At 41.2% G+C, this 26,717-nt stretch overlaps 3 protein-coding genes across 4 annotated transcripts; 1 reads left to right on the top strand and 2 right to left on the bottom strand.

Moving 5' to 3' along the window:
• The first annotated feature begins 395 nt into the window (after nt 1-395).
• Nucleotides 396-2,310, top strand: si:dkey-29b11.3 (actin-binding Rho-activating protein-like). 2 transcript variants are annotated; one of them, XM_064342734.1, is made up of 2 exons: nt 396-591; nt 1,368-2,310. In XM_064342734.1, the coding sequence occupies exon 2, from the start codon at nt 1,379-1,381 to the stop codon at nt 1,847-1,849; it is 471 nt and encodes a 156-aa protein (XP_064198804.1). In that variant the 5' UTR covers nt 396-591; nt 1,368-1,378; the 3' UTR covers nt 1,850-2,310. The 2 variants fall into 2 exon arrangements, with proteins under 2 accessions (XP_064198804.1, XP_064198796.1); XM_064342726.1 differs by having other exon boundaries at nt 405-591; nt 1,303-2,310.
• Nucleotides 2,311-2,639: 329 nt separating this feature from the next.
• Nucleotides 2,640-7,665, bottom strand: hint3 (histidine triad nucleotide binding protein 3). The gene is made up of 5 exons (XM_064342714.1): nt 7,491-7,665; nt 7,013-7,130; nt 6,507-6,576; nt 6,052-6,178; nt 2,640-5,424 (listed from the first exon to the last, which is right to left on the bottom strand). Exons 1-5 carry the CDS (start codon nt 7,623-7,625, stop codon nt 5,377-5,379), a joined length of 498 nt encoding a protein of 165 aa, XP_064198784.1. The 5' UTR covers nt 7,626-7,665; the 3' UTR covers nt 2,640-5,376.
• Nucleotides 7,666-8,537: 872 nt separating this feature from the next.
• LOC135258980 (nuclear receptor coactivator 7) lies at nt 8,538-14,185 on the bottom strand. The gene is made up of 6 exons (XM_064342746.1): nt 13,147-14,185; nt 12,475-12,600; nt 11,714-11,866; nt 11,507-11,602; nt 11,327-11,400; nt 8,538-10,688 (listed from the first exon to the last, which is right to left on the bottom strand). Exons 1-6 carry the CDS (start codon nt 13,267-13,269, stop codon nt 10,553-10,555), a joined length of 708 nt encoding a protein of 235 aa, XP_064198816.1. The 5' UTR covers nt 13,270-14,185; the 3' UTR covers nt 8,538-10,552.
• Nucleotides 14,186-26,717: the final 12,532 nt, after the last annotated feature.

Genomic DNA, 26,717 nt, shown 5'->3' on the forward strand with positions numbered 1-26,717 from the left:
ATGCCTTTGTGGAAGTTTTAACTATTGTTTGCATGTCGAAATTAAAAAAAACTGTTATATGCACAGTGTATATTTGTAAAATTTATGAAGTTGTATGAACAATATTATTATATAAATAAAATGTATGCTGTGCCTATCATGACACAATAGCTAGGCGCCCTTTAAAAGTTTATTGAGCTTGCCTTATAATAAGTAGTCAGAAAGCTATACATCGTATAACGTATCTTTGTTTGGACTGTGGACTTAGCCCAGGAATAGCGTTTGAAACGTTTTAAGCCGAAACACAAAGTATCAACTAAACTTATCTCAACACTAAGCCTCTTTAGGCTAATAAAGAGGTTGACTTGAAGCGCAAGTGTTCCCTCGTAATGATTGGACTGCAGTCAACCATTTTTTCGTCCTGAAGTTTGGATTGGTTATTTCAGTTGTCGATCAGAGTTATCTATGTCCGAGTCCGAAAGTATTCGCATCAGCACTGCTGTAATGTACAGAGGTAGATTGCTGTCACCACCGTAGACTATGTAATGTTACCAACAGTGGTGAAATCCTTGCATATGAAGAAAGAGATAAACGTTGTTCGGAATAAGTAAGGTAAGTTCCATATTATTTATTAGTAGGCACTGAAGGTTATTTGCACATACGTAAAAAAATCTCGGAGGCGATACAGCTAGTCCTTTTCACTGTTTATTTGTAGGTTAGTATTTAAATAATTTCCCCACATATATCGGTCTAAAACCTAAGATGACAACTGTTACATAACTTGTGTGTTATAAAAAGCAGTTCGATTCTTCATATTACATAAGCCAAAATTATATTCTGATACTTAAATTGTACGTTTAAGCCTATGTCCGCAGGACTGTTGCATTAATGCATGATTGCCAGTACAATCAGTTTCGTCCGCATATGTTGCCTTTTGGTTTATTTTTTATCCACCACGGACTTAGCCCACCTTTTAAAGTATGCATAGCGTAAGGTATGTAATGTTAAGTGTAGACTAGCTATATAGTCTATAGATGGACACCAGTACAGTTTTGTACACACACACACACACACAAACACACACACACACACACACACACACACACACACACACACACACACACACACAAACACACACACACACACACACACACACACACACACACACACACACACACATATATATCAAACTCTACTTTTTATATAGGGGCTAACTAGGCTACTCGATACAAATCATCAATGTAAACCTTGACTGTGATTATTACTTTAATCTATACTTTACCTTCCCCCCTCCCCCTCCCACACACACACACACACACACAGAAAATGAAACTCTCCACGATTGATCATTAAGTCAAGTGTTCTTCCACTCGGCTTTTCTCGACCAGAGAGGATTACCATGGAGACCGAGGATTCACATGCTCAGTGTAACGTTACAAGAGAACCACACGTCATCTCAGTGAAGGGGTTAAAGGAGAACTGGCAGAAGTGGTCCAACGATCACCTGGAGTATCAGAAACACAATCCCTTCAGCAACGACAGGGCAATGACGGTGCAACTCCAGAGAGGACAGGAAGGTTATGGGAGGCCGCCCGAGGGCTCTAGAACTGAGGAAAGGGGAAAAGAAGCTCACTCGCACGTCGAAAGGGAAGTAGAGGAGCTGTGTCGGGTGATCAGAGACATCGGGGAGAGTCGTGAAGACGGACGGCCTGCCGTGGAATTCGGAACACTATTTGAGCACTACGTCACAATCTCTAACAAAGTTGTGGGGATATTGTTGCGTGCACGGAAGCAGGGTCTTGTCCACTTCGAGGGTGAGATGTTGTGGCAAGGGCGTGACGACCATGTCCTCATCAGGCTTCTTCAATGAATAAGAAACTAGAGGTGCCCTTGCGGCACAGTGGCATGAGATTACAAGATAGTATCATATGTTCCTCTGGCAAGTGGACTGTTAAACTTTTGTAAGGATATATTCCAGATGTCTGTAGTTTAATGGTTTTTGCCCAAATCATCTCCTAAGCCCCACAAAGCCCAAATAATCTATGCAATGAGTAAATCATCTCACAATGTATGGTTTGCAAAATGGAAAGGACAACAGTACATAAATGTGAAAACAGGCACCACGTGTCACAGAGGCAAGGCTATTTTACTGGTGCTCAATGTTTATACAGAAGCACTTTCCACAGTGACAAACTACCTTCTATGTACTGTTTATCCTAACTGAATATTCCAAAGGATCTGAAGCAATAACAGTGAAATAAAAATGTAAACTGTGTGTGTCGCTCTGAATAAGGGACTCTGTTCAGCAAATAAATACTGTCATGCAATGTGGTTAAGGGCTAAGACATCTTTGAAGTAATGGTTCTTCAAGGAATTAAATTAATTGCTGAAAAGGATTTGCACTGACAACAACACCTTCACATCTCAAATGAACTGTGAATCAACCTATTTAACAAATTATATATATTTGTCATATTTATCACATTGCTGATGCTATCACTGATGATATTAAATAGTTATTCAACAAAGTTCAGGCTCTCATTTGGGGTGCATTAAGAAAACATACACGAAAAAATCTTCATTTATCCAAGCTTAAACGTTTCCCCCCAGAAATACCTTTGTTGCCCTCAGCTTGATAAAAACAAGACACAACCTAATGATATTGTATAATTAATTATATTTCAGGAGCAGAAAATCACCTTCCTCTACATAAATACATGAACATGAAATCATTATACAACCATTTTCACATTAAATTAAAACCACTTTACATGAGGCAGTCATACATGTTAATCTTAATTCTTATATATGACAGTTAATACATCATTCCACAGTTTTCATGCAATTATGCAATTAAGAATGGAGGTTGCTAGCTTCTGCCCTGGATATATACAATTGAGACCAAAAGTTTACATACACCTAGGCTAAAGACATTCAAACTCAATTTTTCCCAACTCACACATTTCATGTTACCATACATTTCCTGTGTCAAGTAAATGAGGGTATCTACTTTGTTTCCATAAGAAGTCATTTCAAAATAATAGCTAAGAGACAGATTTATTTCAGCTTTTATGTACCATATCAGATTTTTTACCCTTTGTTAGTATTTGGTGGCGTTGCTTTTAATTGCTTAACTTGAACCCAACACTTGGAGTAGCCTTCCACAAGCTTTTAAAAATACTTTGCCAGACTTTTTTCCCATTCCTCCTGACAGAACTGGTGTAACTCAGTCAGGTTTGTGGGCCTCCTTACTCGGACACGCTTTTTCAGTTCAGTCCACAAATTTTCTACGGGATTCAGATCAGGGCTTTATGATGGCCCCTCCAATACTTTAACTTTGTTGTCTTTAAGCCATTTTGTTACAACTTGGAAGGTATGCTTAGTATCATTGTTCTGCTGGAAGACCCAATTGCAGCCAAGTTTGAACTTTCTAGCTGATGTCTTGAGGTGTTGCTTCAATATTTCTAGATAATCCTCCTTCCTCATGATGCCATCTATTTTCTGAAGTGCACCAGTCCCTTTTCCAGCAAAACACCCCACAACATGATGCTGCCACCCCCATGCTTCACAATTGGAATGGTGTATTTCGGATTAAAAGCCTCACCCTTTTTTCTCCATACATGTGGAGCGCTGATCATTGTTACATTTTTATTTCATCTGACCAGAGAACACTCCTCCAAAAGGCTAGGGCTGCATCCGAATAGTCTTTTTTGCTTAGGAAGGTTCCTAACTGAGTGAAATGACCCAGAAGTGTCTAAGTGGCAGCCATGATAAGAGCTGTTTGAATTCTCTAAATGCTAAGGAAAGGTGTTTCAATGCTTCCTATCTTATCTCCTTTAGCATAGGGGACACTGGACCATCCTTTACGAAAAGAAAGGAGATAATGCCGTCCCACAATTCCTTGCAGAAGCAGCAACATTTAAAGCGTCCTGGTGATCACATGCAAGCTCCATTCAGGCTTTTTTATGCCGTTGTTGGAGTAGGGGCTTCTTCTTTGCGCGACAGCCTTTCAGGCCAATGGCAGTATAGGATTCTCTTAATGATGTAGATACTTTGGTACCTGATGCCTCCAACTCCTTTGCCAGTTTCTTTGTTGTTGTCTTGGGGTTCAGTTGAACCTTTCGGACCAAAGTTTGTTCAGCCCTGAAAGTTAATTTGTGCCTCCTCCCTGAACGATGCAGTGTCTGTGCGGTCCCAAGATTTTTATATTTGCATACAATTGTTTGTACAGATGCTCATGGTACCTTCAGTTGTTTGTAAATTGCTCCTAAGGAGGAATCGGACTTGTGGAGGTCCACAGTTATTTTTCTGAGGTCTTGGCTGAGTTGCTTGCATTTCCCCATGGTATCAAGGGCAAAAAGGCTGTGGCTCTAAAGGTAGGCCCTTAAAAACAGCCACAGGTGCCAATTACCTCCCAGTTAACTCCTAAATATGACAATTGGCTTCTAAAAAATAATTACATCAATTTCTGAAATCTTCCAGACTAAGTGACAGTCAACTTGGTGTATGTAAACTTTCGACCCACTGGAATCTGGATATAGTGAATCGATTGTTTTAAAATTACCTCTGATGTGAACAAAGTAGATGCCCTAATTGACTTGCTAAAAGAAATGTATGGTAACATGATATGTGCAGAGTTGTGAGAAACTGAGTTTGAATGTCTTTAGCCTAGGTGTATGTAAACTTTTGGCCTTAACTGTATCCTAGATGATTTGGCAGTGAGTGATGGAAGCTCCTGAACCAGGACTAAACATGGTACAAAACTGATCCACCAAACAACATTTTTTATTGTACTTATGACATTTGTCACAAAATTCTGCACTCTGTTAGCCAACCAATTTAAATGATGTCAAAGTTACTTGCTTGGCTATATGTTTTTATCAGAAATACAAAACTATAAAACACCACAGTCCCAATAGCATTCCTGTTTTAGATACCTGAAACACCTTTGTTAATTGAAAAATAAGAATAATTTTGGAAAAAAAACTCAAAATAATAACACACTAGTTGTGTATGTCTATTATTTCAAAAAAGCAAAACCAAAAAACATTTCAACCCTGTATACTAGGTGGGTAGAGATGTTACAAAGAGATTTGACATGATTAGCATCATGGCTAATTGGAATAGCAGAACATTGTTTACAACTTCATTTTACTTAATATCTGATGAAAATTCAAGTAGTGGGACTCAGTTCCAGGATTAGTAATCTCCTTGTGTCTGGTCCATACACATATTTAGTGGGTGTCATTAATGATGAATGTAGTGACTACACTGAACAAGTGTAATTAAAATTTCTGGGCCAGGTGTATATTCAACAGGTGTCATTAGTAATTCTTGCATTGACCTGTGAAGTTCCAGCTGACCCTCCTGGCTCTGTCTTGGTGAATGGGTCTTGTCTCAGTTCGTCTCAACTTGTGAGTTCAGTTGCTGGATCAGCTGTTCAGCCTGGTGTACACAAATCCACAGGACACAAAAGGTCATCACAGAGTTGTTTCCATAGAAACGCTGCTCTACTGGGGCAATAGTTCAGTATTTGGATCAACTAGTGGCTGAGTAGTTCTTGCAATACAACTGAGTAATCAGTTGAGAACCACTGCCCTCTTGAGGAAGAAGGGGTCATTACATGTGTTATAGGCTTGCATCTTTGGTTACTGCCATTTTCACAAGGGAACATGTTTGGGTTCACATCTAGTTGTCCTCCACGCAAAGTTATTTTGACCACACCCTCATGTGTTGCAGTCAGGTTCTGCAAGACCACTCAATATAACAGCACCAGCTGCACTCACTCCAGAGTACAGACTTTGCTCAGATTAATAAATGTCAGAGGCCTGACAAGGTTTGCACACTTATGACACCAATTCAAGGACTTTCAAATTGTTTCAATTTGGCTACGTCATGAACGTTGCATTCTTATCAAAATTTAACATAAAAATGGCCCTGTATCCCTGAAAAGTGAACCATCCATTTAAGTAAACCATGAACAGACAAGCAAGTGAAACCAAAGGGTCTGAGGAAACATATAAGTAGATGACAGTGACTAATGGGCACTGTAAGCATGTGGGAGGTCCTTACTGTGATGAACCAATAGGAATCCAATCTATAAAAAATCCTGGACATGAGGCCCATCTGACTGGCAGGTGCCATTACATGCAGGTGCAGGTGCGTAACAGAGCAAAAGGGAGGCCGGTGGAACCCCAACCTGTGGAGACAAAAGTCCATCTGGAGCATCTACCTGTACCAGGGTCTACAAAAGACCAGGTGAAACCACCCACCTGTACCTGAGCCCTAATGACAGAAAAGGTGAAATCACCCATCTGTGCTCAAGCCTAAGATAATGACCAGGTGATCATATCTGTTGCCATAAAACACATTTTGGTTTCAAAGGGGCATTTGTCAGTTTAATATATTTGTTACTCATGTTAAATCAAGGTTTAAAATAATCAATAAGGAATGATAACATAAACATATGGGTTAAGTTGTTTTTTAACAGGCAAACTGAATTATCCAGTTTTAGAAAGGGTTTTTACCTGATGTCATCAAGATCTGTAATGCCGTTTTTCTGCAGCATCGTCTTCCCCATCTCCACCATCTTCTCCACTGTTCAGAGACAGCCGCAGTAGTTAAAATCTACTCAGAACATCATGCTATTCCTATAAATCACAATCAAGAGGTCAGGGCCCTGGATCAGATGGCTGCAGGTACAAAACCAAATGTTTTCACCATGGATATCCTTAAATTAGCTGCTAATGATATAGAAATGTAGCTAAATAAATGTGTGACAGTATGTGTAAAACATACTGTACAACTGTGAGCACTGACAAACCCACTGTATCAGGGATCATTTTTCTGCTACTGTCTAGCATTGATGACAGGGGGAAGGAATAAAACCTGTCACACACAAGGACCTTAGATACCAGTATTGGGTTTATTTTAATGCCATAACTGTTTGAGTACAGCATTGTGATCTGTAAAGTTTTGTGTATTGCAGTACGGATTGCTTTTTCCATCAATGATGCATGCATAAATTGTTTACCTAGGGGAACATGCTCCTTCCGAAGTGACTTGCAGTTTCCCACGTGTCTTGTGGGCACCACTAGATAGTGATGAGGTGCTCCAGGTTTAATGTCTCTGAAACAGGAGAGCTCCTCATCCTTCCCAGACACAAAAAGATGATAATAATAATAATAATTGAACACCTTTCACACAAGTCATTTACAGCCAAAAGTGCTTCATATAAAACATAAAACCATGGGACAGCAAATAATAAATAAATCAGGGCACAAGTCAACTAAATGTATTCGGTAATCAAATACTGCCACAACATTCGTAACAGCGCCTGATTCGAGTACCCGTCAAGCTTCACTGATAAGTTTATGACAATTTTTCATCCCTGGCTTATTAACAATGTCCCACCAGAACCAGCCGCAACAGTCATCCTAAACAGCGAGGTGTTGCAAAGGCGGGTCATGTTAATTTCAGAATTTACCCGCATTGTCTTGTAACACACTTACATTATGCAGCAGTTCGGTGTCAATCTCTTTGCTGACTATCTTACAGAATATACATTTTTTGTCGTACCCGTCGTTGTGGCACAGACTGTTTTGTGTTACAGAAACCTTAGACTCCGTATCATCGCTGGCTGCCATTTTTGTTATCTTCAATGCATGAAACGCCGAGATAGCAGTGATCATCGATTCAAAGGGAAAAGCAAACAATCATCGATCGAGCGCTATGAAGAAGTTAGGCTCTGTGGTGTACGCCAGCGGGAAAAACCACGAAGTTCAGTTTAGGTTTCTGGTCTATATTTGTGGCCGCGTAAGAAATTGATTGAATGTGTAATTATCTACATTTTCCTAATCATTACTTCCTTTGTAGGGCACCTATTGCGCAACAAAAGACGTTCATTTTTTGGATTATTTCATAGACACGCACCACACAATGCAGCCTTTGTTGTACTGTACAGTGGTTAACCTCTACTGTTGCCACGAGAGGGCACTCGTTCTTTGTACTGCAGTCACCAGACCAGATACTGTATATCTTTTAGATAGTTTAAATTTAAATTTAAATATTTTCAATAAAACCGTTTGTTTATATGATTTGCAAACGGTGGGCATGTTGAAAACATGACTGTGGCTGCTCTTAGACTGATAAATGATTTTATGGCCCCCTTCAGACAAAATCTAAATTTCCTTTCAAAATGATTATACCTGTATTTATTTGAGAGTTGTGCATACGATTTGGAGGAGTATTCAGTTTCCCCCATATTTTATGTTCTGTAGAGAAACGGCTCAATAGCTGGCACATGGTGCTGATCTGAAGCCACTACTCAGAACTCACAGGCCCAGTCCCAATTTACCTCCTAATCACTCCACCTTCACAGTAAACACCAAATAAGATGCTGTATATGCATCCAAATAATTATTATTGTAAATAAAAGTAAATCATTTATCCCCACACTTTCTCTATTTACTTTATACTTTTAAACAGAAATTGACATCAATAACAGTCATTGAACTTAAAATGTGATTGTAAATATGTTCAAATTTATTTATCAAATTGAGTTTATCAGATTAAACTGTACATAAAGAAATAAAATCAGCCATGACTTTAAAGTCCTGTTTTCAAAACACAATTTAAATTCTATTCAAACTGTCATTAAGAAGGTCTCTTGCCAAAAATCAGAATTTCCCACAGACTTTCAGTCTCACACCCATAAGATTACAATAAATATTGAGCTGGTTTAACTGGCCAAACAAAGGCAGGTTGTGGGGAAGTATTTCTGCATTCCCACACCAGGTCTAATTGCAAATTTCCTGGAACGTGAATAACTGAACAGCAACTAACCTGCACATCCACTTGTGCAGAAAGTGGAAGTTTGTGTTCCGTGACAGAAACCTGTAGTTAGAACCAATCGTTTTAATGGAGTTCATTTTTTTTTTAGCATATTCAAACTTTATTAGGCAATAAGAGTTGAATAACAATTCAATTACAGTTGAATTGTTAGCAGATCAGTGATTTGCGATTTTAAAACATACACTTAAAAATCATTTTAAAAAAAATGTTTTATTTGCCGTGAGCTTAGCAAAACAACATTCTATGAAATAACAGATTGTTTCAGTGCATGAGTTCCATTGTCAAAAACAGCCATTGCATTAGTATACCATTTTCAATCACTTTTCACTCCCAACACATTGACAACTCTTACCTGTTGCCTTCCACCAGTATGAGATTGGCTCATCAGTGCTTTCCAGGCTAGCTGTGTGCTGGCAGGAGATCATCACAAGGAATACAATATGAGGACACTTCAGGACTGGGAGATAATTTGTCCTGCTGTCACGCAGTCAGAAATTGAAAGGCACCCACCATTCCTCTTTGATTGCGTACTTTATCTTTTTTTATCAGTTGTGAACTCTCCCATGCTCCAATAGTAGAGCATGGCAGAGATTTTCTCACAACATTCTTGGACCGTTCTAGTTCACTGAGCACAGAAAAATGGCGTCAGGCAATAAACAACTTTCTGTGTTGGGTGCAGCCTGTTAAACACACTCCCTGGGTTTTCATTTTAAACATTCATCGACACTGTCTAGTGAACATGACACTCAAATTAGACATACAGTATTGGTAGTTATTGTATTACATAGTTAAGCACCTGGTTTTCTTTTCAGAGAATTACCCTAGCTGCCCCTGAAGATACAGACATACAGACACACTCAGTAGTCACTGCCTTGTGCTTGTTGGGCTTAGATCAGGATAAGAGAGGGAAAGAGGAGGACTACAGGATGACATCAGATCAACATGAATGTCAGTCAAAATGAATCCCACAAAACTTCCATAAATTGGTAAAAAAAATACAATTAAAAAACAGCACTGTGAGAAAACAGGCATTAGGACAACAAGCACACAGGCAGACAATACATAAAACAACCACAACCAAAGCATTTATGGCAGCACATTTCAATAAAAAACAAACAAAAACTCATTTAAAAATAATGCAAAGATTAACCGATGTGAAGAACAAAGAATGAAGCATTATTTCTGTATAACAAAATTTGGTCCTTGACAAAGACATGACATACACTGAATATACGTTACAACCTCCTTTGAAATATGAGTGACCCATTTGGGCCCACCTTCTTGTCTGCTAATTGAAATCCAGACAGTTGTTTCCAAAGGCTTATATAGTTCATGTAAACATTTCTTCCCATGTTAAATGAGATCTGCAGCACCAGGAATGAAGGCAGAACTGAGGAGTAGTTCATAAGGGAAATGGATGAGGGCCACAGATACCAGTCCTGGGGTATCAAACCCGATCTGTAAGCCTGATAAAAGTACTTCTCCTCAAAAACGCAAGTTAAACAAATCAATTTTAACAGAGATAACAGTGACTGAATAAAAAACTCATTCCTACAGCATAAAATTTAGGTTGGCCTGGTTCGCATTCTGAAGTGTAGTTTTTGAACATTACTGTTTCCTGCGCGCCATGTGTTAAGCGCTTTTGAATTTCCTTCTGACAGGGCCCCTGTGTTCAGTTTAGTGCTCTGGTGAAAATAAAACCTGGCAAAACCAGGATGGTTCAGTGGAAGGCCCACACCTCCAGGTCCTGGATCATGAAGTCCCGCTTTGTGGAGAGTGGCTGGTTGTGGAAGGTGTCACAGGCTAAGCTGCAGCCACGGTTCAGGTCAGCATCCAGCCACAGGCCAAAGAGACCCCTGGAGACAAAATGGCGCATCCATTATTAATTGCCAGTACTGGCGTCGTCCAGACATTTGTTCCATTAAATTAAGATGGTGCTGTGTTGTCTCAGCACAATGATGTTGCAACAAAAAAAAAACCCACAATGGGATGAATGACATTGCTCATTACTAATGGGCAGTATTTTTGAAAGCTGAATAGACATGCATTGTGAGTTGACATGGATTGCACTCTTCAGCCCTTTAGGTCACAAACAGAGGTGTGGGAATCAAAAGGAGATCATTTCAGTCAGGTCTTAAAAAAGATAAATTTGCTTTCAGCACATATATCCCATGTCACTGATGAAGGTAGCATCCTGAAATATTTGACTCTGGCCTCATCCACTGAAAAAAATGCTGAGAGTGGATATTTTATGAATGTGGTTTGTATCCAGGCCCTAATATAAAAAAAGTACCCAACTGGGGTGATACAAACACACACCTGCTTGTACAGATATGATCATAACAGTTCCATGGCATTTTTGTCTTCGGTTTCATTTGTTTTGCTATAAGCCCAGCAAGTAAGTACATGCATGGCAACTCCATGTGGTTACTTTTCTGGTTGCAGAGATACAGGGGTGGCAACAGAAATGACAGAGAAATGTCTGAACACTTACCCTCCACCTCCCATCTGCAGGCAATCTCTGTGGCCTTTCACAAAGTACGAGTTTGCGCCGCTCCAGTGGAACACCTGTGCAGATAAGAGTCCAACTCTTAGAAACCACACTAACACTGCAGCCACCAGGCTACTCCACCGAGCCACAGTAAACTGAATAAAGGAGAGTGGTGTGCTGTACCTTAAGCTCTGGGCTGAAGCTGTACAGAAATGTCTCCCCAGTCCCGTAGCAACGGTTACTCACTCTGAAGGGGTGGGAGGAGAAACCACCAAACACCTGTAAAAGGAGCAGGCATTGACCCAATGAGTCCCACACTCATGAGTTTGGGTCTTGCATATGTATAGCCATAGTATGTTTTCAGGTGCTTAATACAGGTGAAGGGCTTACCTGCTTGTCCATGTCCTTAATGACCAGAATCACAGGACTGTCTACTAGTGCCAAGTTCCTGTACAGTGTCTTCAGGCTTGTCCCATGCATTATTGTGCTGTACACCAGCCGCCATGGATACCCCTGCGTCCGTGCCGGGAGGTGACTGCAAAGCTGTGGAGACCGAATCATGGTCAGTTTGGAAACTTTATCTTCAGTGACAAAGGATCCTCTCTATCGCTGCAATATCTGAGATGTACAGGCAGGAGACCTCAAGAGAACACAGATTACCAGCTCTACTGTGGGTCTCATTTTCAACAATGTGGAACAATCTAAAAGATGAACCTAAGCAGACCAAATGTTCTGTTACTGTTATCTGATAGTCTTATGTTCTTAAATGTGGAATAATGTTAGTCATGTGTGACTGGTGAACTGATGTGATTAGAGTGGGGCTAAAGAGTATGAAGACTACCAGTTGGTCGGCTCTGTATTTTAAATACTGAAACATCTGTGTCTATAGCACTGAATCTGAAATGTCCTGAAATGTGCGATGTGATGCATCTTGTGTATATTCTTTAGTGATTGTAGCCAAAGACAATGCAAGTGGTGGTGGAGATTTTGTCCTGAATGAATGTTCTGAAGCTGTAATATAGTGCTGGAAAATCATGTTACAGAACCTCATCAGACAAGGAACACAGAAGCTGACTGATGTCTGTGGAAAGGCTATGGTGAGGGTAAGGTCAACTGAGGACAGATGTCAAGAGTCAGGGGTCAGGTCTCACCCTCTGGATGTGGCTGTCCTCCAGAAGCTCGCTGTGGTCCGTCAGGACTGGCAGGAGGTCTTCCGGCTCCTCATCCTCCGAGCTGCATACGCTCTGACATCGCTTTGTCTCAGTAACCGTGACAATCTGGGGGAGACAACCAGCGATCACATGACCAGATGAACCAGAACTGCCACCTGAACCCTCTCATACCCGATGCAATCGCCAATTGGTACAGCCGGCATTGGTCCAGATTCAATCCAAGACCGTGGGGCTCATCTGTGCATCACGGCATGGTGCCTTAAGAGAATGACTGACTGAATTTTGTGTAAATTATTAAATTATGTAATCATTATAAAGATCTAACTGGGGACAAGTATTGTAAATTTCCTTGGCTATAAACCTTAGACACAGCAAATACATTTTTAGCTTGTAGCAATGTAAAACTGCAAATAAATAACTGAATAAATAAAATAAATCCTTAATTGCAAGTAACATTCCTTTTCATGCTAATCTTCAGTCAGACAAAAATGTCATCACATTACTGTAACAGTCAAAGCCACCGTTGAAAAAATCTGAAAATCTGAAGATAACTGCAAGCAAGAAAACTCTCATAAATATTTACCTGAACCCAAGAAATAGAATTGAAACTAAGTTCACCAAATCTTTAAAAAGAAATTTTGAGTAGCCCACCTCTACATAGGGTTCAGCGCAGTGTTTGGCAAAGTACAGGATTCTGATGTTCACTGGCATTGCCTGCATGGCTCCAAAGTTCTTTATCATCTTTTGGCTAACAAGTGCTGCGGAGAGTGGCATCCCAGTATGTGTGGCATGTGTGTTTGTTCACTTTCTCTGCTTTCAGTTGATATATAGCTTCAACTTGATTGGCTGGCCAACCTGTACAGTTAGGTTTCATTTCATTGAAAATAAAAGGAAACAGCAGCAGAGGAACTGGGCGGGGTTACTGTCAATGGTAGTGGTGTGGGTGAAGGAAAGGGCTTATGACCATATAAGGGATGCCAAGGAAATAAACAGTTACTGGGCTCCTATCCAAACAGCAGATGGAATTGTACAATCAAAGAGATTTGATCTAGCTGGCAGCCAATATGGCTGTAAATGACTCTTACATCCGGTACGTACTCCTGTTCCTGGAAACACTTTAGAATCCACACAGGTTACCACAGGTTGCATTTATTGAAACTGCCTGTAATAAAATGAAATGCGCAAATTTTTTATATAAAATTAAAATGATCATTATTACATGTCCTGCAGTTGTGAGAAAAACATATTTTCTGTGGAATTTTATGTATCTTCCACAGCCTTTCAGTATGGACTTATATTAATACTTCCCCTTTAGTATAGCACATATGCCGGGTGTAGCATGAAATTCTGGGACCAGTCCATGTGCAGTCTCTGCAGGCCCCCTTAAAAGTGTAGACAAAAGCATACTTTTTAGTCTAGGCCTTTTCAGCCCCCCAATGTGGCCTGGATGGTCAGTTCCATTATTCCCCCGTGATACCCTTGCACATGTGTGTCAATGTGCTGATTATAAGATTCTTTTTGTAATGATGCTTCATAAATTGTGGAACAATTTTTTAAAAATTTATGTACAGCTATTGATCTAGCCTTATCTTATACACTGTGCTCAAGGATATTTGTCCACAGTTGAGACAATTCAGGAGAAGTCCATTCGGAGGGAACTAGACTGATTCTGTTACATAGGGGAGGATTCCAAACATTCATAGCCAATCACTCACCTCCCAGCCTTTGGGGACAGGGTCACTGAGCAAGTTGTTGATGGTGTCAAGGTCATCTTCCTGCACTCCAATGAAGCCTGGCTCTTTGGACGTCTTCACGTAGACATCTGGTGACCACTAGACGAAGAAAGTATAGAGGTGGTCCACCCTGAATGAACCAAACAGAGAAGAGATGTCAATTTCCATTTCCATCTCAGTTTCTCTCTCTGAAAAAATTGCCTTTTGCTGTTATAATTAAGTCAGTCACTTGATTGAATTAGTGCATGTCTGTAACGCACGCACTAATGATAAGGCTGCCTACCTTTCAGCAAGCATGCAACTATATATTCATAATATTACCTATTTTTTATTTGGATAAATACTCTGGATGAAGGGAAAACACATTCAATTAATTATTTTTCATTCATTTTCTTGAGTTCCGTTAAATATTGCATCACAAATACGTCAGTTGCATAGCATCCTGCAAAAGATTTTCTTAATGGGGCTGTTTCCCAGAATTTTCTGAAATTCTTCCGCAGCGACTTACAAACTTGTAATGTCTGGTTGTCATTACAGACACTGACTCTGATTTGGTATTACTGTAGCCATGTGAGCAGAGGAGGAGCAATGCCCACACACATTCCAATTGCAGTTGACATTAAAGTCAGCCCCCGGGCGGAAAGTTCTTCGGGAACAGAAATTTAACTCCACAGTCTCCATAAAGGAATGAACGCAGTTGTACCATTGAGCAAGGTACTTAGCCTGCATTACTTCAGTATATATCCTGAGTAAATCCAATGTATTCATTTTATCCCATGTAAAGGTTGTGTAAGTCGTTCTGGATAGTAGCGTCTGCTAAATGCCTGTAATGTAATGTAAAAAAGCCTAAATATTACCATCTACACTACTGCAAGTTTTCTGACCTTAAAGGAGTACCATGGTGATTTTCACACTTCGGTTTTATGTGCTATTTGCACAAGAGGCATTGAAGAAACACAATGAGCAAAGTATTAAATATGTCCGTTCTGTATTTTTGGAGAAATATGCGTTTTAAATTCATCGTCCTATTTTCAACCGGTTGAGAAAGTTGTCATTTTGCTACGTCACGAATACAGTAACCACTCCCATTTCCACGCCCCGTAAAGAAATCTGACAGGAAAACACCGTCCTGCTGTTCAGACAATGCAAATATTTGACTAACGTTAGGTTCACTTAAATTAGAGTGGCTTTAGATTATTTCTGGTTAAATTCATTTAGCTAGCTAGCTAACGTTAGCTAGCTAGGAGGTTCGCTTTCATAAGGCAATGTTATCGATAACGTTAGCTTGCTAGTTTGCTTTTATGAGGACGTTATAGTTGTGCTTTTATCTTAACTTGGCTAGCTAGATAGCAAAAATTATAATTGGATATAAGTCAACGTCCTTACCTTAGCTATCTATCGATACTTGATATACTACTAAGCTAGCTAGCTTGTGAAAATTCAGTCTCCCAAAAATAGCGCTTATCATGGGGCTAGCTATGGTAACGGGGCACGGTCTGTCAATCATAGCTAACTGACAGTTCTCATTACCACGCCCAGACGGTTCGGGTGAATTTTTATCGTGGGAAATTTAGGCTTAGAAAAATATGTTTTAAAGTACATTGAAATGACTGAAGAATAAAAAAATTATGCACATTTGTTTTGTTGTTGCCTGAAGACAACTGGGAAGTGTCACATTCAACCACCATGGTACTCCTTTAACAGAGGGATTCTCACAGCTCTTCCAGACTTACTCTCCAACACTGTAGGCAACACCCATGGTACAGCAGAAGGCCAAAGCTGCTGGAGCAGGGTTGAGGTGCGTGAGGCTGGCCACAGGACTAGCATGTCCGTGCGGTCTCTAGCTCTGACCCCTCCTTTTATACCCTCTGCTTTGCACTGAGATAAGCCTCTTTCATTCTGCCCTCTGCCCACCCTCAGCTCCCTCCAAGCTGACCGCCTGCCACTGCCATTTCACAACTGGCTTTCACGTGACACATTAACTCGAAGGCTGGAAGTCCTTAAAATTTTATAATGTCAAATAGTTTACAACCCACATTGTAAAAGAGTTCTCTTTAAATCACTCTCCCAGAGAGAGTCCTGGAATGCCTCCATCTTTCACAGAAAGTGTCATGTAAGGCCTGCATCTTTCAAAAAGAATCCTGTTCACAGCCTCTCTCAAATGCAGGTCCACCTATGAACTCACACATGTATTCGTGCATGAAACAGATTTAAAACTTGAGGTGGATACAGTATAAAGTGATTATATGCATATGTATTTTATGCTGGGTAAGACCTTCTACAAAAGGTCTAAATGTTCAGCCCAATAACAGGCTGCCAGATTTTACTTTTGTGGAAGCACATTTAAGTATATTCTACAGGGAATATTCACTTTATATGCATTTGTTATGTCTATTAGAGTAATAATGTAACCCAAATATTGTCTGACTAAGCTAAAAAATGTTGGTCTTTAAAATTTGGTTGTGCTTGGGAAAATTAGTCACCCAATTTAATGTTGTAATACCATGGAACCAGCAAGTGATTCACCAACATTCTTGTAAACCAGAGCTGAACATTGAATCTCTCATTAGTGAATGTACACGCAGGTACTCAACATGCACTATGTGTAAGCAGGCTGACAGGTGTGCATCCAAGTGCAGAAAAAAACTGGCAGGATGCAGATGAAGCATAAACCCAATTCAGGAGTATTTATTGTATAACAGCAGAAGGTAGGCAGGTACAGAAGAGCACTGAGAAAGAGATCTCTAGCTTACTCAAAACGAAAACTGACAGGCAAAAGTTTAACTACGACACTTGGTGGCTCAGAAGAAAACAGACTAGGCAGACTGACAACTAAGCACTGACTGAATGGGGGAAACAGACCTAAATACAAAAAGGGGGTAATGACTGATTGCAGACAGCCAGTGACACACAGAGAGATAGGGCTACTCATTGCATTCATTTAGCAATTATACACCTGGGTAGAACACCAGAGGGAGAGACACTAGGGAGGAGAGAGGGAGACAGGATTAGTAGAAGAGCTGGGCGTCACAGCCGTGACACTATGCATGCACACCCGAACAGACAAATAAAGTATATCCACATAAGTATTCATAATGCACACACACACTTCACAAAATGTGTAAACACAAGCACAGATGCATTCACATATATCCATGCATGCAAATACATATGCACAGCATGCACTCACATGCATGCATGTATGCACACATGGAAACCCATGTACATCCATGTATGTGTAAATCAAACACAAACAAGGATTCATTCACAGCCAGGCACTCAAGCACCCATTGGTCCATGCAAATATACATACAGTATGTGTAGGCACACACTCATGCATGCAATGCATACATACACAAACATATGCACAGTCTCACAAACACATTCATGCAGGTACACATACACATGCATTTTCACTTACACATTCATATACATGAACTCATATGTTTTGACAAACCACTGCCAATCGAAAATCTTGGTAAATTTAATTGATTTTGGAGGTCAAAACTGAGTGAAATAGACTTCAGTCAGCCTGTTTCCTCCTAAATGTCACTGAACATTAACATTGTTACAACCCCAGCTCAACACTGTTAGAATGTTATGTGTTACAGTATCTGGGTGTAAATCCCTTCTCTTTATGCGTGTCAAACAACACAGAATAATTGTTATATGAAACTACAGGAGCAATGTTGTTCTAGCAAATATACATAAAACGATGCTATGACCACTGCTCCACACATCGGCCCAGTCCACAATGTTGTCTAGACCACCATTAACCAGAGGAAGAGGAAATTGTTGGCATGAGCAACATTTTTCAGGTGAATAATGTGTTCACCTAGCTTGCAGATCTGAATCCTGTAGAATAGCTGTGACACAGGAGAGCCTTGTTATTTACAAGTGAGGTTAGTAATGATCAGAATACGCCCTGCAGCAGGGCACACATCATGCATTTCATTACATTACATTACATTATAGGCATTTAGCAGACGCTCTTATCCAGAGCGACGTACAACAAGTGCATAGGTTTCATGATGTAGAGGCGCAAAAGAAACACTAGAGTGAAGTAAGGATCGTAGTGCCAGAAGTGACCACATCGATCAGGACTCCAACCCTGTAGAGTAAGCTTGTTCAGCAAGCAAGAATCCTACCAAGTACAAACTAGCACTAGAATCACACCTAATCATACAAAAACAATCCTGCCAGATACACTAACATAATCAAATTATCCTAGCTAGGTACAGTGAGCTGAACTATAGGCTAGGGAGGGGTGGGGAGAGGTGCAGCCTGAAGAGATGAGTCTTCAGTCTGCGTTTGAAAGTGGTGAGATTCTCTGCTGTTCTGACCATCACGGGGAGGTCATTCCACCAGCAAGGGGCCAGGACAGACAGCAGACGGGAGCGGGAAGTGCAGACGCGAAGAGGGGGAGGTGTCAAGCGTCCAGAGGTGGCAGAACGGAGAGGTCTGGCTGGTGTGTAGGGTCTGATGATCCTCTGAATGTACCCTGGTGCTGACCCCTTAGCTGCCTGGTATGCAAGCACCAAGGACTTAAATTTGATGCGAGCCATAACAGGCAGCCAGTGGAGGTCAGTGAGCAGGGGGGTGACATGGGAATGTCTGGGGAGGTTGTAGACCAGACGCGCTGCAGCATTCTGGATGAGCTGCAGGGGTCTGATGGCGGATGCTGGCAGACCAGCCAGTAGCGAGTTGCAGTAGTCCAAGCGGGACAGGACCATCGCTTGAACCAGGAGCTGGGTTGCGTAGGTGGTGAGGAAGGGGCAGATTCTCCGGATGTTGTACAGGAAGAACCTGCACGTTCGACTCACCGCCGTGATGTTCTGGGAGAGGGACAGTCTGTTGTCCATCACCACTCCAAGGTTTTTTGCGGTGGGTGATGATGACACCACAGTGTCCCCTAGGGAAATAGAAAAGTCGAGAAGGTTAGAGGATGGAGCAGGGATGAAGATCATCTCCGTCTTGCCTGGGTTCAGCTTAAGATGGTGGTTATCCATCCAGCTCTGGATGTCCCTCAGGCAAGCAGAGATGCGAGCAGAGACCTGAGTGTCAGAGGGCGGGAAGGAGAGAAAGAGTTGGGTGTCATCGGCATAACAATGATAGGACAACCCATGGGCAGAGATTACAGGACCAAGAGATTGGGTGTACAGGGAGAATAGGAGGGGACCAAGGACAGAGCCCTGGGGAACTCCTGTGGCAAGGGGGCGAGGTGCTGATACTGCACCAGCCCAGGTGACTTGGAAGGAGCGACCGGAGAGGTAGGACTCAATCCAGTCTAGTGCGGTGCCACAGATCCCCATAGCTGCCAGGGAGGACAGGAGGATGGGGTGGTTAACGGTGTCAAAGGCAGAAGAAAGGTCTAGGAGGATCAGGACAGATTAATGGGAGGCTGCTTGTGCGGCGTGAAGCGACTCATTGACCGAGAGGAGTGCGGTCTCTGTCGAGTGGCCAGGTCTGAAGCCAGACTGATAGGGGTCTAGGAGGTTGTTCAGGGAGAGAAAAGAGGAGAGTTGATTAGAAGCAGCTCGTTCAATTGTTTTGGATAGGAAAGGGAGAAGGGAGACAGGACGGTAGTTCTGGATGACAGAGGGATCCAGAGTGGGCTTTTTCAGCAGTGGGGTGATGTGGGCCAGCTTGAAAGAAGAGGGGAAACATCCAGAAGACAAGGAGGAGTTCACGAGGGAGGTGACATATGGGAGGATGTCAGGTGTGATAGTCTGAAGGAGAGAGGAAGGGATGGGGTCAAGAGCACAGGTGGTAAGGCGGTGGGAGAGTAGGAGCTGGGAAACATCAAAGTCAGTGAGGGGAGAGAAAGTGGAGAAACAAGGGGAGGGAACAGAGATGGGGTAGTGGGGAAGGGGGGTGGTGGACGTGAAGGAGCTGCGGATGTCTGCAATTTTCTCATCGAAGAAAACTGCAAAATCATCTGCAGCGAGGGAGGACTGAGGTGGGGAAGGAGTGCTGAGGAGAGAGGAGAAAAAACAGCTGATGAGGGTTAGAGGCAGATTTATGAATTTTTGTTTGATAATAATTAATTTTGGCAGAGGTTACAGCGGTAGAAAATGTAGCTAGCATAGACTGGTAGGCAGACAGGTCGGATTGAGCCATGGATTTCCTCCACTTCCTCTCCGCTGCACGTAGGCTGGCCCGGTTGGTTCGGAGGGGGTCAGACATCCACGGACTGGGAGGGGACGAGCGTGCCTGCCTGGAGACTAGAGGACAGAGAGAGTCAAGTGCTGAGGAGAGCGAGGAAGACAGAGTGGAGGATGCAGAGTCAGCGGGAAGGTTGGAGAAGGATTCAAGAGTGGGGAGTGAAGCAGTGACACTGGAAGCGAGAGAGGAGGGAGAGAGGGAGCGGAGATTACGGCGGACCATGACAGTAGGAGTGGATGGAGGGGAGGGAGGGAGGGGAGTAAGAGGGAGGGAGAAGGAAATGAAGTGGTGGTCAGACTGGTGCAGAGGGGTCACTGTGGGATTGGAAGAGGAGCAATTCCTCAGGATAACCAGGTCTAGGAGATTGCCAGCTTTGTGTGTTGGTGGGGAGTGCATTAGGGAGAGATCGAATGAGTGAAGTAGAGGCAGGAAGGCTGCGGAGTGGGAGGCATCAAGGTGGATGTTGAAGTCTCCCAGGAGGATCAGTGGGGTGCCATCCTCTGGGAAGGAGCTCAGCAGGGTGTCGAGCTCATCAAGGAAGCTTCCCAGGGGCCCTGGAGGGCGATAGATAACTACAATATACAAGTTAACAGGATAGGTGATTGAGACAGAGTGGTATTCAAAGGTAGAGATGGAGAGGTGAGAGGGGGAGAACAGAGAATTTCCAGGAGGGAGAGATCAGCAAACCTGTGCCCCCACCACGGCCAGATGGGCGGGGGGTGTGAAAGAAGGAGAAGGAGGAGGAGAGGGCTGCAGGGGTTGCAGTGTTGCCTGGTGTGATCCAGGTCTCAGTGAGGGCAAGGAAATGTAAAGAGAGGAGGGACGCGTAGGCTGAAATGAAGTCAGCCTTCCGCGTAGCAGACTGGCAGTTCCATAGCCCTCCTGCGACCGTGATTTCATGTACCTGAACCAGTCTAACAAGCCCCATCTGTCTCACACTGTTCATTAAAATATAGGACTCTGGGATTGGCTACTTCCTACATCCTAATCTTTTTTTATAGACTCTACATGTCTCTACAATTTAATGTCTGTGGAAGGTACGTACTGTAACTGGCTTGGGTATGACGCACTGTATTTGGCACACATGTGTGCATGCATATTAACTTAAAGCCTTAGACCCATCCAAACTCCCTCCCTTCCTTCATTCTGAAGTGACAGTGGTTACTCTCCCACATTGCCTTCACCTGTCTTTGCTCTATAGATCAGATGAAGGAAAGGAAGGATATTACTATAGAAATTTCAGATGCAATCCTAGGCTGCGGTCCAATCGGTTCTGGCCATGCCAACTTCACACAGGAGGATGTATAGCAACATCTTAAAAGCCAATAACTTTCCCACTTGTTTCACACACTTCTAACAGCTTTTTACACCTGTAAGGCATACATACACCGGTAACTAACACGCCTCTAACTCATACACCCATGCTTAACACACCTGTAACCTATACTCATACAGTAGCTTACAACACATAATTTACAGCTGTAACTCATACACACATGGTAGCACACTCATTGCATCATATGTTAAAGATTATTTTGATGAGTATGTTATACTTTTGACTGTCAAAACTGTAACACTCCTTGAGCAAACGCTTATAATTTAAACGTTTAACACACCTGAGTTTCATGAATATTTGGTTAGTGGTTTAAATACATAAAAAGAAACAGAGTGAAATTAAATGCTAATTATTCTACATGCAAGGATTATTTATACCTGCATTTATTTTAACCAGTCTGGACAGCAAACTAGAAACACTGACTTCAGATGACTTATACCCATAGCCTTTCTGGAAACTAATGTAAGCTAACACTGATTTTCATTGTTAATCAACAGTGCTAGTGTAGGGCACTATGCGTATGAGCACACAGAACAGATGCAGAAGTCATAGGTGTATGTGTGTGTGTGTGTGTCAACCGTTATGTCTGTCTTTCCCACCGTTGGCCAGATAAAGATCTAAAGCTTTGGTCTGTTATAGAATCTAAAAAAAATTTTTTTTTAGAAGTTTGACTTCCATGTAACTTCAAAAATTACTAAAGGATATCTCATCTTTCTGGCAGATTAGCCACATCCTCTTACTGGCAGCTTGGCCAATTCATGTTTAACGGGGAAGTGGTGAGTAGTTACGATGCAGCACAGCCTGTTGCGCCGTAGCTATTGTTTAATTCCACCATCCCTCCTGCGCTTATCCAATCATTTTGGCTGCCACATTAAGCTGGTTATATCAGTGTATGAAACAGAAAAAATGTCTTATCTAAAGTGTGACCCACTATTATGTTGTTTCTGTTTTGTGTATGGTCCGGTCTATGAACTGTCATCAAATAAAGCATGGGAAATTGAAACTAAGAGAAAGAAAAATTAAGGGCTGAGATTTGTCACAGTGGATTTATATGGCTGATTTAAACACTCTTTTATGTTTGATTAATTTCAAGTTCTCCTGTCCTCCAGTCAAAAGTGCATTTGCTTTTAGAGAGCAAAAGACATATTCACATGTTCAACAAGCTTAGCGAAAAATCCTGCTCATTAGATCATTATTTCTGGAAAAAAAGAAGTTCCAAAATGTATGACTGTGAGAAAACACAGACTTTAAAGCACAATGGCTGCTGCTAAGAACCAGCGCCAACAAACCTCAGCCAAATCCAAGAGCAGCTAAAGATGGGAAATAACCCACCTGCCTCTTGACACTTTCTCCTGAGAGTGCAGTTAAAAAACGCTGCCTCAATTCATGATGTAATGACCTTGCTAATAATGGAATGAAGGGCGTGTTTAATGCCCTGTGGCCGTGTAATTGCTACGGGCCGTTAAATGAGTGATGGCAGAGGGCTGCTGACCCACTTTCCACCTCCAGTTAATGCTGTGGAAGGCAAAGTAGGGCAAGTTGATTCAGCTAAGACCACAGCGGGGAGTTTGTCCCCACACATTTAAACCTGTTCAAGAAACAAACCCCCAGAGGAAAACAAAGTACGTACAGTCTTAATGTCACTGTTACCACCTCCTATTTTCATTTCACTCTTATTTTCAGTCTTAACCTCAATGACAGACACTTGTACTTCAATTTAATCTTCAATAATACTCAAGTGTTACCTAAAACAATGAGCACAAGAAAAAGAAGAAAAAAGAAAAAGGTTGTGCCAGTAAAATGAAGATGCTGCGCTTGTTTTTTTATTCAACTTTAATTGTGCCTCAAGAAAAAAACTGTAAATATGAGGACACTGATGGAAGGTAGATGGTAATATAACCCCCTCTGAGTGCCACAAATTCTGTACAGTTTTTCAGACATATTATTGATAAACATTATTGTTTATCCAAAGATGGGAAACACAGACATGCACCAATGCAGTTCGCATTTAATTTGAAATGGATTAACATCACTTCAGATTTTCAACAGAGATGTTTCGTACTGAAAACCTCCAATTTAAGCACATCATGACAGGGAGACAACTGATGGATCTAACATGCTACAATAAGCACAAATGGAGTGGAACGCATGGACTCATGCACTTTGGACCTGGTATGGCTCTAAAAAGCACTGTTAAAACATTGCATTGTCTTTAATTGGATAATTTAATGTCACCACGTCCTTCCTAGCTGTTATCTCCCCTGAAAATTCAGTTTGTCATTACCTCCTATTCCAGTGGCACATTTAAGCAGAATCAACACTAATGTACTGGACTGAATTCTGCACCAGCATAATGTAACAGTTATGGAAATAGTTATTATACTCCCGACAGGAAATTTTCAATGAGAAATTGAATACACACTCCCTGATCGACGGACATGAATATTTTAGTTTGGTAATTTTATCAACACTGATATACCAAATCACATTGAGCAGAAGCAAAACAATTTTGTGTAAATGGCAAAAACTATTGTGTAAAACATATTGTGATTTGTGGCCAGTGCAGCCCACTGGCTTACATCTCACACAACACAGATTGCAGTAAGGAAAAAAGCTTGCAACAGCTCGTTTATACAGGGCAATATGAGCACTGCCTTCAACATCCCACATACGCAGCTCACGGAGATTCCTGTCTGCACACATTTTTTTTTTACCGCGTTTATGTATGGAAAATGTATCCCCTAGGTTTTTTGGTGTCTGTGCAGCCGCATGTACAAAGCTAGGCTCCTGTGATGTCAGGGAATTTAGCGCGGTAGGTGCATTTTCAGAATTTTCCCGTGTGGGCCGCGGCTGCAGCAGTGTGACCTCTCATCCGTGCGTATGAGTGACAGCAGCTCCCTCCTACTGTGTGTCAGTGGGGCTTCCTGTTTCTGAAAGAATGTAGCAAACAAGCTCACCTCAGACAGGATGTCTGATTGTGTACCAACCGCACAATTCTTGGTCAAAATACGCAGGTACAAAATGCCAGCTGAAACTACACAAAAAAAAAAATATATATATATATATATATATATATATATATATATATATATATATATTGGAAATGGGAAGTGGGGAGTAATAATCAAGCACAAAAATGTGACCATAAAGTTACCATACAGAGGGGTTCTGATTGCATACTGATTTTGGTGCTCCTAACCAAATAATCGAGTGAGATGGAAATACTCCGCAATGCATTTCATTTGGAATTTTATTGAATATTAACTCAAGATTAGGTCATGGCATGGCCATGAAATCACATTACCTGTTCCCCTCTTTCTCACACAGGATATGTTTTTTCCTTCCAACCCTACCTTTTTCTGATCTTGTGGATTTTGAGAAATAGTTTGGAGAAGTCTCATGGTTATAATCTTATAATGTTTAGCTTTACAGTATTGGATATTAAGAAGGCATTTACATGACTTTTACCAGTAATTCCAGTAATTCCAGTACAGTTTCATAGGCATTGTCATTTAGTTTGCAGGGCTAATTAAGTGATCAATGATTACTCCTTTGGCTCAGCAGTTAAAAAGAACTGCATATGTAATTTAATTGCGGTCTCTGATCAAAGAAATGAGGTAAGTGCACTGCTACAAGCAGTCAGTAATTGCAGCAGTAGTGGTAATAATATTGCATGCTCATTGACAGCATTTGTATTTAAAACATAGACGTTTGTATTAATTCTGGCATTGGCAGACCTGCCAACCTTGGGAAAATATTTTGAGTACCACAATAGTCAGTGTAATGCTTAGTTCACATGCTTTCACACCACACACACACACACACACGCACACACACAAGCCTTTCTTCATAATTCTAGTTTTGACTGTTGAAGTGATCAGGCAAAATTGTATAATTTGACTTGATTCTAAAATATCACTTGCACTGTACTGGGCTATATTATGATATACTTGCAAGTCAAAAGTTTGAGTACACCTGCTTAAAACCATTTTTTTCATGATTAATATTTCATTATATGATATGTGTGCTTATACAAACTGATAAGCATAAGTGAATTGCATTCTATTATTTAATAAAAATGGAAATATTTTGTATATTGTAGCATATGTTTTCATTTTCAAGTATTTACAGAAACTTATGTTGTAATGTAACATAACAGAGTGTGCGCGATTCAAAGTTATAACAGGGAGTCTCCGTAGCGTTTGAGTTACTGCAGCTAAATTACTCCATCAGTTATTCACACAGTAGCCGTCTCGTAACGAAAATTATACAATTTTGCCTGATCACTTCAACAGTCAAAACTAGAATTATGAAGAAAGGCTTGTGTGTGTGCGTGTGTGTGTGTGTGTGTGGTGTGAAAGCATGTGAACTAAGTATTACACTGACTATTGTGGTACTCAAAATATTTTCCCAAGGTTGGCAGATCTGCCAATGCCAGAATTAATACAAACGTCTATGTTTTAAATACAAATGCTGTCAATGAGCATGCAATATTATTACCACTACTGCTGCAATTACTGACTGCTTGTAGCAGTGCACTTACCTCATTTCTTTGATCAGAGACCGCAATTAAATTACATATGCAGTTCTTTTTAACTGCTGAGCCAAAGGAGTAATCATTGATCACTTAATTAGCCCTGCAAACTAAATGACAATGCCTATGAAACTGTACTGGAATTACTGGAATTACTGGTAAAAGTCATGTAAATGCCTTCTTAATATCCAATACTGTAAAGCTAAACATGATAAGATTATAACCATGAGACTTCTACAAACTATTTCTCAAAATCCACAAGATCAGAAAAAGGTAGGGTTGGAAGGAAAAAACATATCCTGTGTGAGAAAGAGGGGAACAGGTAATGTGATTTCATGGCCATGCCATGACCTAATCTGGAGTTAATATTCAATAAAATTCCAAATGAAATGCATTGCGGAGTATTTCCATCTCACTCGATTATTTGGTTAGGAGCACCAAAATCAGCATGCAA

The sequence above is a fragment of the Anguilla rostrata genome, chromosome 1 (assembly GCF_018555375.3).
Source record: "Anguilla rostrata isolate EN2019 chromosome 1, ASM1855537v3, whole genome shotgun sequence".
Taxonomy (NCBI): Eukaryota; Metazoa; Chordata; class Actinopteri; order Anguilliformes; family Anguillidae; genus Anguilla; species Anguilla rostrata.